The 13,549-nt window shown below is 39.8% G+C and overlaps 1 protein-coding gene across 1 annotated transcript in view; it reads left to right on the top strand.

The window, feature by feature from the left end:
* The window catches only part of LOC140240844 (outer dense fiber protein 2-like), a 31,990-nt gene that overhangs the window by 7,477 nt on the left and 10,964 nt on the right, over nucleotides 1–13,549 (top strand). The window contains exons 3-11 of the mRNA XM_072320618.1: nucleotides 371–508; nucleotides 1,192–1,356; nucleotides 2,459–2,646; nucleotides 4,279–4,408; nucleotides 4,927–5,058; nucleotides 6,440–6,703; nucleotides 10,395–10,690; nucleotides 11,332–11,467; nucleotides 12,211–12,321. Of these exons, the coding sequence (XP_072176719.1) occupies nucleotides 371–508; nucleotides 1,192–1,356; nucleotides 2,459–2,646; nucleotides 4,279–4,408; nucleotides 4,927–5,058; nucleotides 6,440–6,703; nucleotides 10,395–10,690; nucleotides 11,332–11,467; nucleotides 12,211–12,321 (1,560 nt within the window). The remainder of the gene's footprint in view (nucleotides 1–370; nucleotides 509–1,191; nucleotides 1,357–2,458; nucleotides 2,647–4,278; nucleotides 4,409–4,926; nucleotides 5,059–6,439; nucleotides 6,704–10,394; nucleotides 10,691–11,331; nucleotides 11,468–12,210; nucleotides 12,322–13,549) is intronic.

Here is a 13,549-nt window from a genome sequence, read left to right on the forward strand (position 1 = left end):
AATGACCTAGGGCTAGGGTTGTGATAGGGTTTTAGGTTTACAATGTAATTTGATGGGAGGATTATGGTTAGGTATGTATTAACATGGATAGATTTTCTGTTTGGCTTAGTGTGCAGATATTTAATGGGAGCAATTGTCGCAGGAGCATATGTCATGGAACATTATTGATCAATGTATCGATCTGTCTCTCTGTATTCTATGCTCCATCCCTCCCTCTCTGTTTAGCTATATCTCTATCAATCCAAATATTATATCTGTCACTCTCGTCATCCTGTATCATTGGTGTCATAGATTTAGTGTTAATGGAAGTTTGATTTGACCTTGTCATTCATACACATTTCACACGTTATTTCATACACTTTGTGCATAGGAGAGGATGAAGGCATCCAAGAACCGCTTCAACAGCGCCCTCGGGTCTGCTGGGAATCTGCGACCAACGAGGAGTGCAAAAGGGCCGTGGGTTCCAGCCCCTGGCAAATCCACCAAGGGGCAAAAATTTAGCTGGAATGTAAGTGCTGGAACATGCTACTTTTCTCAGGGAGAGAAATTATACAATGTATGTATATCCATTGAGTTTTACAAAGAAAACAGAGACAAAAAAACAAAATTTCAATTTGCTGTTTCAAGGTAGGAGCACACACATCTTACATTTTGTGGGATGTATTACAGCTATTTATAATGGAAGCTGTTTTGTTTGCTGGTTAGAATTTATTGATGGATTGTCTTCCGTAATGTGCAAGTAAAGAAATTATGCACCCTATTCTCTCCAGAGGGCAGACCAAGTGTCCTATTGTGATCAATCAAGTATCGAACTGACTGCCAATGTAATTAGTTTGCCATGAAAACAGGAAAAATATGTTGTATGTTATGCATATATCTATGGATATATGTGCGTACAACTGTATGTTTGTGTCAATCTATTTTTTTAATCTTATATATCCATCCCTCTTGCCACACACCTACTTACTTTATGCCTGTCAAACCATACCATCTACACCACATTTTATCTACAATAACCTTCCATCTGTCTATCTATCTATCTATCTATCTGTCTGTCTATATATCTATCTATCTATCTATTCATCTATCTATATATCTGTCTATCTATTTATCTATCTATTTATCTATCCATCTATTTATCTATCAATCTATTAACCATGCCTATCTCCTATCTGTTTGTTCCATGTCCAGGGTTCATCTGCCCGCCTAGAGATCCAGCCCCCTGGCAAGGACTCCGGTATCCGCTCCACCCTACGGATGGAGGACCTTGACGATGAGGAAGATGAAGTCCAGCACCGGCTGTATGAGAAGAAGATCGACACCCTCATGACTGAGGTTGACTCTCTGAAAACTGAGGTAACTTTGGAACACATTCTTCCCCTCTCTTCACCTATCAGGTTCCTGGAACCCCATCCCTGTAGTTCGATGTTTTATATCTTCATATTATCATGTGTATTTCATGAAGGTAAACAAAAACATTTATATTTATATGTGAGCCCTGTTTTTGTTGCAGAATTATCAAGAGTCTCTAAATTGCTAAATTTTCAACAGATCTTCAAATTGGCAATGTTTTTCTGAAGAGTATAGTTATTTTTTATGCCTCCGCCACGAAGTGGTGCCGGAGGCATTATGTTTTCGGGTTGTCCGTCCGTCCTTCCGTCCGTAATGAATTTTGTGGACAGCGTAACTAAAAAACCTTTTGAGTTATCCTAATGAAGCTTGGCATGTGTGTGTATTAGGGGGTGAAGTTGTGCCTATCAACTTTTGGGTGCACATGCTCAAGGTCAAAGGTCAAAAGGTCAAGGTCAAATACGTAAAATTTCAGAACACATCGGTGAAAGTTTGAGGAAAATCGGACAATCGATGCAAAAGTTATGAATTTTTAAAGATTTGGTGTTGGAACCGCTGGATGAAGAGACTACTAGAGGTTATGACGTATGAGAGGACAACAATACAAAGAAAATATACAGGAAATTCAACAAAAATTCACTTTTCTAGCATTATGAAAGAGCACTTGACTAACCGCTTTCAGAAAGCAGGGGGAATAATTGCTACCCTTCACATATGTCAGTATCAAGGTGATGGAATTTGTAATTTTCATGAAAAATGAGTTTTTGTGGAATTTTCTTTATATTTTCTTTATATTGTTGTCCACTCACACGTCATAACCTCTAGTAGTCTCCTCATCCAGCGGTTCCAACACCAAAACTTTAAAAATTCGTAACTTTTGCATCGATTGTCTGATTTTCTTCAAACTTTCACTGATGTGTTCTACTGATGTTGCTGCTTTCACTCAATTCACATTGCTCTTTGGGTTTGCGTTCCCTTTAATGAATCCAGTATGATGAAAATTCTGAAGTTCATTACTGTGTGTGGTTTGCTAACTATCTAGTTCCTTTTATCTTGTTTTGCTTCCTCCCCCTCGTCCCCTCGCCCCCCCCCCATCATGAATGGACAGAGGGAGATCGCCAAGAGCAAGCGGGCTGCGGAGAGAGCCAAGGAGCAGCTGGATCTGTCCAGGAGGGTCCTGGAGGAGCAGGAGGATGAGCTACGAGACTTCAAGGAGGAGCTGCAGATCACGGAGAGAGAGAACCGGCTCCTGCGCAAGTCGATGGACCAGCTCAAGGACGATGCCCACTACACCAGGTGAGTAAACCTTGTGTCCTCTGTGCACACAGGTTTCTGCTACGTTGAAAGATTCTATGGTTGAAGGCAATATATCCTCATTGTTTCAGATGATTGATGGTCTAACCATCTAACATTCCACGGACTATTTCATCTACCTTTCTCCTGACACTGACACCTCGCAGTGTAACCCATGTGGGTAGCAGTGGACAGCGAGAGATATCAACTGGTTACTTGGTGCAGTATGTGATAGAAAAGACCCCCCCCCCCATTTCTGTCTCGTCAAAATTACCCACCTTTTCCCTTTGCAAAGTCTCAGCCATCGATCTCAATGACAAAAAAGAAATTACTAAATAACCCCCCCCCCAAAAAAAAAACAACAACAACAAACACACTTGCGCTTTTATGTGTCGTATTAGAGCTTTACCGAAATCACACACATGTAGTGACTTTAACAAAATTAGTAAGCTCGGGGAAAATCTGAGGTTTTTGTGGCAAGAATTTAGAGAAGTCATATTCTTGTTTTGAATCAAGTCATTTTTTTTGGGGGGGGGGGAGGGGGATATGATGAGGTGGACATGCAATGTTTCAAGCTTGTATCACTGCTACAAACTTGCACTGCGGCAAGCCTATATGCTGATGTTATCTTTTTGTCCCCGCCGAACGAGTTCGAGCAGGGGACTATGAAACGGGCTCCGTACGTGTGTGTGTCCGTGTGTCCGTCCGTCCGTCCGTGTGTCCGTCCGTGTGTCCGTCCGTGTGTCCGTGTGTGCGTCCGTGTGTGATCAAAATCTTCAATTTGCTACTTCTCTGTCATTTATGAGCCAATTTTGATTCTGTTTGCCTTATATGATAGCACTACAAGGGAGCTTTGAAACTTCTACACAGAATTTCAGTCGTGACCTTTGACCTTGACCTTTGACCTATATTGTACATTTTGCTACAAAATGCTACTCCTTCGCCATTTCTAACCCGATTTCGATTCCGTTTGCTTTATATGATGGCACTAGGTGAGGGCTTCAAAACTTCCACACAGAATTTTGACCTTTGACTTCTTTGACCTTTGACCTTGATTTTTGACCTATATTGTACATTTTGCTACAAAATGCTACTCCTTCGCCATTTCTAACCCGATTTCGATTCCGTTTGCTTTATGTGATGGCACTAGGTGAGGGCTTCAAAACTTCTACACAGAATTTTGACCTTTGCCTTCTTTGACCTTTGACCTTGATTTTTGACCTGTATTGTACATTGGCTACAAAATGCTACTCCTTCGCCATTTCTAACCCGATTTCGATTCCGTTTGCTTTATGTGATGGCACTAGGTGAGGGCTTCAAAACTTTACACAAAATTTTGACCTTTGCCTTCTTTGACCTTTGACCTTGATTTTTGACCTGTATTGTACATTGGCTATAAAATGCTACTCCTTCGCCATTTCTAACCCGATTTCGATTCCGTTTGCTTTATGTGATGGCACTAGGTGAGGGCTTCAAAACTTTTACACAGAATTTTGACCTTTGACATCTTTGACCTTTGACCTTGATTTTTTACCTATATCGCACATTTTGCTACAAAATGCTACTTCCGGCGGGGACATATATTACGCACCGCGTAATTTCTACTTTTCCTTGTTTCCGATTTTATGTTTTCAGCCTTGAGAAGGACCTGGCCACCTCAGAGAGAGACCAGCTCCTGAAGAAGCTTGTGGAGACCGAAATGGACGCCAGATCAGCCGTGGAGCAGGTGGATGAACTCAGGGATGTTGTGCGCAGGTTGAGAGAGGTAATGTCAGGCAAGGCTACAAGGATATCTGATTTAAAACATTATCTCTGATATCTCTTTCAGATTGGACATTTGTCAATAGCTGTGCCATTTGAATTTCCTTTGTCGTCTCAGTTAAACTCCTGTTTAAACATGCATTTGCAATCTTTCCATAGCAGGTATAGCCATTGCACATTAAAAGTGAACAAGTTGAATCTTTCTGTGTGTGTGTGTGTGTGTGACTCAAGTTGTTTGATTGATCTTTTCATGATCTATCAACCCCATTATTCATACCATCTTTGTCCTTGCAGGTATGGTGATGCCACATTTGCTCCTGCCACAGTTACTCCAGTCCTATTTTCTCAGAGGACTTTAAATAGGGTTAGAGTTAGGGTTGTGATAGGGTTTTTGGTTTAGTTTGGTGTGAGGATTAGGTTTATGGTTGTAGTCATGTTTGAGGGTAGAATTTATGCTTGGCTTAGCGTGCAATTATTTTAGCAAATGTCGTGGAACTGCTGGTATATTCTTGGTCTATGTAGGAGAAGCGTCTCAGCTCTCATGATGGCAAGGTTCTCGCCAAACAGAGGCAGCTGCTCCTTGAAAAGCTTCAAGACTTTGAAACCACCAACTCTGCCTTGAGGAGAATGCTGAGGGAGGAACACCAGAGACAGGTGAGAACGGTCAAAGGTCATGGTTTACCATAGGTTCATTGCTCGTTCTCTCTGGCAGGAAACCAGTTCCTTTCTTTAAGTGTCATTCACTGTAGGTCCAAAAAAAAAAAAAATAGTCAAGCTTTTCAAATTAGCAAAAGACTTCTCAAAGAGACAGAGTCATTCTTGCTAGATGCTAATTTTTAGTGGCAGGAAACCACAAGTGTAGATGGTGTAAGCTTTGTTGAGTTTTCACAGCTGTACAAAAAAAAAACCAACAACAACAAAAAGACATAGTACCTATCAAAGCAGTATACGTATAAGAATGTATTGAGGCCAAACTGTTGGCAATCATATAACTGAAATAAAATGGTATTCTTTTATTACCCCATCCCATTGCATGCATATCACATCTCCCTCTTACTATTCTTTTACTTTCTGGAGTGACCATTGTTTATGCTGATAAATGCAGCAATGGTAAAGAGTAGAGGATATACAAGTAATGATTGCACCTGAAAGGGTAGAGACAATCAGGTAAATGGTTTTTCCCTTTCCAAATAATGTGCAACACTCCATAACATTGATGATATGTAGGAGATCATCCTATATGTGACCCGCTACAACAAAATGATCCTAAAGTCGGGCGAGGTCGATTATTTGAAAATTGCACGATATAATCCCCTAATCTTTCTGCTTTAGATTGATGTATAACACATTTTATAAAAATAATCGGCTGCGGAGATATCGATGTTTAAAAGAGAGCATGTCAAGACGTCTGGAAAATCACTGTTTCGAGAAAAGCGCCCTAAAAGTCTTCCTTTCGACGCAATCGCGATCAACGGACACGCAAGTCAGTTTTCACCTCTGGACAATAGAAGGTAAGCCCTAGCAACCCCCGAAGAGTTCATTCAAGCATATCAGCGTCGGCTGTCTCCTCACCAACCAATCAGTGACCAGGATGTGAGAAGCGGCTGAGCATTGCGCACCCCGCCCGCACGCACCAGTCGACTGGGCAGTGTGCGAGCTTCACGCTTCGGTTAGCAGCAAGCAGCAAACTGACCAATGAGAACACTCTGGTCGTTGTGAGGGGCGGAACCTATCTGTGGCGCTCAATCCAAATTTTCGAACCAGTTTCTGCTTCATTGAAACGCCAAAAAACATGGCTCGGAAAAACACTATTTTTTGGTCTTTCCTTTGATCATTTTGCTTCAAAATTTCGACAGATGATAGAACACATGTTAGACTCCAATAATATATCAAAATCAGAAAATCGTAAGTTTTGACCAATTTTAATGCTCTGACTTCAAACTCGATTTTCACGGCTTCGACCGTGCGCGACTTTAGGACCTTTTTGTTGTAGCGGGTCACATATGTTTGTTTTTTTCTTACCTCATCCCTGCAGTCCACTATGGGCCAGGCAACAGAGCAGAGAGACATCCTGTTGAAGAAGCTGACCGAGTCAGAGTCGGCCAATCAGGCGCTGCGGCTGGAGGCCCTGGAGAGCTCGCGGGCGGCCGAGTCGATGCGTGCCACCCTGGAGGCGGAGCGCAACCAGGCCCGTTCCCTAGCCGACCTGCACACATCTGTGGAGAGCACCAAGGCACACCTGCAGAACCAGCTGAGGAAGAGGGAGGCTGACTGTAACCGCATGGCCGTCCAGATCAGGGTGAAGACATTCTCCTCCTCTCCTGTAGCCTCCAACCTAGGTCGAGGATGTAGCTATTGTCTTTCCTGAGTAACACGTTTGATGCTGCGGGACTGCTAACAGTGGATGGGCGTGAAGCATCCACTGTGTATATCCACTCATCTTGCTTTAGCCATATAGTTGAATAGAGATTACCTAATCCCATAATCCCTATGTGTCACCATGGCCTTTCTGTTGGCTTAGAAACAATGCTACACTTGAGTCAGCTTGCTGTTTTACAACTAGGTAAAGTTTGGATGGATTTCTAAATGCTGATGAAAATGCTTGGCAATTTTCACAAAGTGCATAGGCACATTATTACGCACATCACCTGAGACGCGCTGCCTTGACGCTTGATAAACAGCAGCAGCGGCTTCAGGGACAGCGCGTCTCAGGTGATGTGTGTCTTTTGCCTGAGACGCGCTGTCTTTGAAGATGTTGTTGTTTATCAAGCATTTTGATTGTGAGATCATGTTGTTGCCAAATTTTTACCTCCACGAAATAATCCTTATTACTCTAAAATCTCGTTCTTCAAAATAATCCCCTTAATCGAAAAAAAGCTACGACTATAATTTTTAAATCTTTTTAAGATGATAAAGATACCACTACCTTTGGAAATGAATGATGTTCCTAGGTGTACTGAGTTTGTACTTAGCTCTCTTTTGTATCGTCATGTAGGGTAGCCATAATGTGTCCATTTTTATCGCGCGCCTTCGTATCTTGTTATCTACTATCTTTGGTAGAAGTACAGATTTGCGGGCGCGCACGCTCTGCAGTACTCGCGCGATATCGGTATTAAAAGGTATGGTAACAATGGTACGGTAAAAGTTGTGCCAACGGTAAGCCCTCTCTTTACGTGAGTATTTTCCCGGTAGTCATGTCAGCTTTGCAACGGTTTTCAAACGGTAATGCTTGAATGAAAGCAGATCGGTAAGACAATATTTTACCAGTAAGGAACGGTTTTCCCGGTAGAGCATTAAGTTGCTTCATAGCGGTAGTGTAGCATACTGTACACATGATAATGCATAAAATTTGCTATATATGAATGACTGCAGATCTGACACCGTAACAGAACGCCTGATCACATTTATATAATCATATATAATAATATATATATTCACATATATATTCATATATTCATATATTCATATATTCATATATTCATATATTCATATATTTATATATTCATATATTCATAGTATGGACCTGGGGGGTGTTTCATCAACGTTTGTCGGCGCTGACAAGCGTTGATGAAACACTAATGTTGATGTGACACTAACTATACACAGCCCAGTCGCTGTATAAATCGCGACAGAGCAAACACAGAGCAAACACAAAGCAAATTCTACGATTGCATTTAGTTTGGATACTTGACATCATTTTTTGTCACCTCAAACGCATCAAAGACAATCTTTATTAATGAGACTTCATACCGAACCTGTTTTCCTGGGGTTATTTGTGGGAATCCTGCGATCTGGGTACTATTCGCAAATCTAACAACATGTGAAAATATCAACTCCTGATCATGTAACGTGCGTGTGTACATTTCTGTGTTCACTGCTGTATTCCATGAACATGAATTCAACAACTACTGTTATATCCTGTAATATGAGCTGCCAGGACAAAACTCACTTAAGCTCTGATTCTGTATAGCAATCACTTTCAAAGCAATGTATTGATACATTGCTTTGAAAGTGATTATTTCACTTTTTATAAACATTTTGTCTCTAAATAATTGTATTTTTTAAGGAAAAAAGCTTAAAAAATGGAATTTATGTAAATTTATGCAAATTAAGCAAAAGGCATTAATTGTTTTTATTTCTAAATGTGTCCAATAATCTCATTACCCTTTATCAGGTTCAGCACTTAAATCACTTCAAATGGGTGCGCTAGCAGTTCCAAGACCTTTCTTTGGAATATAATGCCTCTGTAAAACATGGAGCTATTGACCCCCTATTCATCGGATGTGCTGAAAATGTATTTTAGGACATTTCTGGAAGATTTCGCTGTAATTCTTTCCTTATTATCATTTCCTTGTGATTATTTCATTTTTTATATACATTTTGTCTCTAAATAATTGTATTTTTTTAAGGAAAAAAGCTTAAAAAATGGAATTTATGTAAATTTATGCAAATTAAGCAAAAGGCATTGATTGTTTTTGTTTCTAAATGTGTCCAATAATCTCATTACCCTTGAAAATATCAGGTTCAGCACTTAAATCACTTCAAATGGAGAGTTTTATCCAATTTTTTGACAAAAGTTTAGAAGTTGGCGGCCATCTTGGATTTTGGCGGCCATTTTGAGTATTTCTTACTTGTGTGCTTGACACTCGAACCAAAATTGATCTATAGACAATTACCTTTACAATGGTACCAAAAATTAAACTTTTACATCAACTTGAACTGAAAATCAAAAATAGCACATGCAAGGCCCCCCACTCTATCTACTAAGCTAGAGCTACCATATGGATAGCTTAACCCTAACTAGGCCGGGGGGGGGGGGGGGGGGGGGGGGCCTCCGAGGCCCCCCCCCCCTCGACATTTCGCACGATGTATCGCTATCGCGAGAAGCTATCGCCGCGACGTTTCATGACTTTTTTCTTTCAAGTTTCCTGCATCTTTTGACACCAAATTTGCGATGCCCGGGTGTGCGGTTCCGAAGTTGCGCATAAATATGCACGTGCATGTCAGACCAAAAATTGCTCAAAAACATGAATTTGTGTACAATTTCAATGCAAACTGTGTTTCCAGGCAAATTTCATAAAAGCATGATTATTTTGGGGTTTTATTGATTAAAATCAATTAATAACGCATTTTCTTGCTCGGAACAATGTCACGGACAAATTCCATTGAAAAAACAATGAAAAACATTAAGTCGGAAAAACAAAGAAATACATAAGAAATTCAAAAAAACAATAAAATACTTAGGAAATTTTTTCTGATTGCGCAATTTTTTTCTCTTACATTTGCTAAGGACACTAAAAAGAATATTTACACAAAAACTGTGCCTGTTTTGAGCTTTATTTAGTGATTTATACCAAATTGTCTGATTTCATGCATCATTATGCATAAATTAGCATAATTTAGTGTAAATGATAATTTTTGAAAAAATTAACTTCATGGTACTTTAGATTACATCATAGGCAATGCGTGTGCCAATTTTCGTCGCGATCGCGCGGTCGACGGCCGGGATCCGGAGGGGGGGCCTGGGAGGCCCCCCCCCCCCCGGCTCTATCATCTACCTGAATAGCCCGGCCTAGTTAGGGTTAAAGCCCCTAGCTAACATTTGCACCAAAAAAAAAACAAAAAAAAAAACAGCTTTAGTGCTTCAAAATTGTTCTCAAATGTGAGTTAGGGATGAAGATAACTAACATGAAAATGTTAGTCAGTATAAGCAATGTTAATATTCATATATACAAAATGTGAACAATAGTTTTTATTAAAAACCTCTTCTATAATAAAATGTCACTGTGACAGTTTATTGAGAAAATTTGTGATTGATATTTAGGATGTTTTGTAGGATGTTTTGTGATACAACTGAACTATACATATGCATGAAATGTGATAATTCAAACATTTTTTTTTTCTAATCATTGCCCCAAATGTTAAATAGTGGCTTTAGATTTAAACTTTGTTTTGTCTTCTCTTGCTATCCCATCATCCCCCACCCCCAGAACCTTGAGAACCAGGTGGAGCAGGAGAAGCTAGAGGTTGACCACCTGCAGTCTCAGCTCCTGGCTGCCAAGGAGAAAGCCGCTGGAGACAAGGATGCCCTCAAGCGGGCCACCAGGGCCCAGAAGGAGCGGGCCTCCCGCAGCGAGGACGCCGTGGAGAAGCTCCAGGCACAGATCCTGGAGGCGGAGACGATGCTGGCGGAGTCCACCGCCCAGGTGGAGGAGCTGAAGGGGCGGGGCAGCAAACTGACGAGAGAGAAGACGCACCTCGAAGGGGAGAACAGTAATCTGAGAAGGTGACTCAACAAATCCACCTTTGGGATTAATTCATAAAGGAGTATTAGAATGGATAGACTAAAGTGACTTTTCACTCCCGAAGAGGTATCATATCAAAGCAGTAGACAGGAGAGGCCAACATGATTTAATTCTCAGAAACTTGCAAGCAGCAGGCCTGAAAAACTCAAATCACTTTCTACAGTGCATATTTGGGATAATGGCAACATTACTATCAGTTAATTACTAGTGATATTTAGAAATAGGCAACTCTTGTTATAATGAAGTCCTTAGGACCATCAACTTTCTTTTATTGTATCATATTTTTGTTGTAACCACACAGTAAAGATATAGAGATATATTGATGATTTTTGTGGGACCTGAATTCTTATTTTGTTGTAACAAGAATTTTGTTATACAAATAACAGTGTTTGTTATAAAGAAAGTCCACTGTACTGGACTGAAAATCAGACTATGCCACAATGTTTCAGTAACAGTAAAAATGGAGAGGAGAAATTCAAGAGGGTGCACCTTTACTCTTTAGATAGACCTTTGAGAGCAGTGAAGAGAAGAACAATAATCAGCAAAGTTTATGTTTTTTATCTACCTTTTTGAAGCCTTTCACTATTTGTTGATATTGTCTCTTTTGGATAATCTTTTTCAGGAGAATCGAAGAGATGGAAGAGAGAATGCGCGAACTGGACATGACCTCCAGAACGAACCTTGACCGGACCAATGCAGACCTGCACCAGAAGACAGCAGAGGCCGGCAATCTCAGGTTGGAGAACGACACACTTCAGGTAGGCAGATGAAAGAAGGACTGTCACCATGTAATATGAATGAGACTTGAGGACGGAGTATATGGATTTATGTATTTTTTCGTTGTTGGTGTTGTTGTTGTTGTTGTCGTCGTTGTTGTTTTCATCATGTTGAATGTCCACATGATTTTGACACTGTAAGTGACTTTGAAGCACTCCACCTTCTGGTAAAGACTTGAGTCACTCATATCTTCTTTGATGTTTCAGTAATCTGGAGTTTGGCTACTGTACAAGTTTTGTCCCCATCCCCCCCCCCCCCCCCCGTCACATAGTGTGCTGTATTAAAGAATTTGTACTGTTTAAACTTTTTGACACAATACTACAATGTCCTCAAACATCAGTTAAAGCAGCACCTGTCGTGGGTCAATGAAAATTTGTTTCGTCAATTTTCGCACAAATCAGATTTGAAGTTGGTAGATAATGTTGGAGATTTATATCCTTTTTTTTTTCCTTGTCATCTCATCCTGTTATTAAGACAGATTAATGTTGCTTGCAGTTAATATACTGTTAATGTACAAGTGTATGTTAATGTTTTTCATCACATGTATGAAATACTTGATCCTTTCAGGCAAGTCATGTGCATATATCAATATGTGTATGTAAATTCCTCAAGCAGATTAGTTTTACTATTCACTCAGTGTATCTATATTCCAAATCCAATGATTTTTCTATATCTGTGATGTCTACTCCCCCCCCCCCCCCCCCCCCCCCCCCGATCTGTGCAGATAGCCAAGAAGGAGGTAGAGGACAGACTAGCCCATGCCTTGTCACAGATTGACCAGCTCAAGGCCAGTGTCCAGCAGTATGAGTCACTGGTGGCGGACTACAAATCTCAGGTCAGTCACCTTTCTCACATTACTCCTTTCATTTCTTTTTGTTTTTGTTTTTGTGTTTTATTTTCTTTTGAGTGGAGCATGAGAGGTGTTTGATATACCAAGATATCATAATGCTTTCTTAGCAGAGGTTTGCAGTGTCACTCGGTCAAAACATTATAATCCACTTCATTGCACTCATCATAAAACAAGGCCATAACATTTCTTCATTCAACTTAACTGATGTCAGTATTCTACGTACCTATAACCATATACAAATGGCATTGGTAGAAAAGATATGAAATTCAATTCAATTCCATTCATTTCATATAAATTCAATTTCATTTCCATCAACAAAAGTAATGAATAAAAGTATGCATTTGTCAGTTATGTTATTTTGTAATTTGAAAAAAAAAGATACAGATCTGAAATACAATACAATAAAGAGATATCTGGAATTTGAAAGCATGAATGTTATGATATACTGGAAGATGAAAGCATGAATGTTATGAGAATAAATCAGCACCCAGAATTTAGTAGAGCTCCATGTATCATCTTACATCATCTGTCATGTAATGTTCAGTGCAGGGGATAAGTGAAAGGAATTTCCTGCTTACCATAATGCCTGTAGATGTTTGGGTGTTGTTTTTTCTTCAAAATTTACATTTTAGCAACTGCAGAACATAAACTGACTTCACAGCATATTAGGGTCAGCATTCACAATGCTGGGTTCAATAGATGACATTGAGGAATATTTTGTCATAACTTTTCTTGCTAATAGGTTTTATTGTGGTACCATGATATCTGAATAATCATGTGATTTGCAACACATACCATTTTGTAATGTAATCTGTACAAGAAAACAAGGGAAAAGTTTCATGCATGACATAGATGTCACATCTTTGCCCTCTAACTTTTCTTTTTGATTCATCTTAGCTGCAGGAATTCATAACACAATAGAATATAAGTCATCTGAAATATAACAAATTCTGACTAAAACTTGATTATTTTGACCATATCTTGTTGCATAATAATGTCAGACCTGCCAATGAGGAACATTCACTGTATCATACTTCACATTGTACCGGATACATTTACAGATCTTGGAAGATGAAAAATTGAGACCTACAGTAGATTAAAGGATTACTCATGAAATTATATGGCCATAGGATGATCTACTTTGTAAACATTCTCTCTTCATGGTAATCTTTTGTGCAATGATAGATCAGCCAGACATTTTGATAATTGCAAT

This window comes from Diadema setosum, chromosome 17 (genome assembly GCF_964275005.1).
Source record: "Diadema setosum chromosome 17, eeDiaSeto1, whole genome shotgun sequence".
Classification (NCBI taxonomy): Eukaryota; Metazoa; Echinodermata; class Echinoidea; order Diadematoida; family Diadematidae; genus Diadema; species Diadema setosum.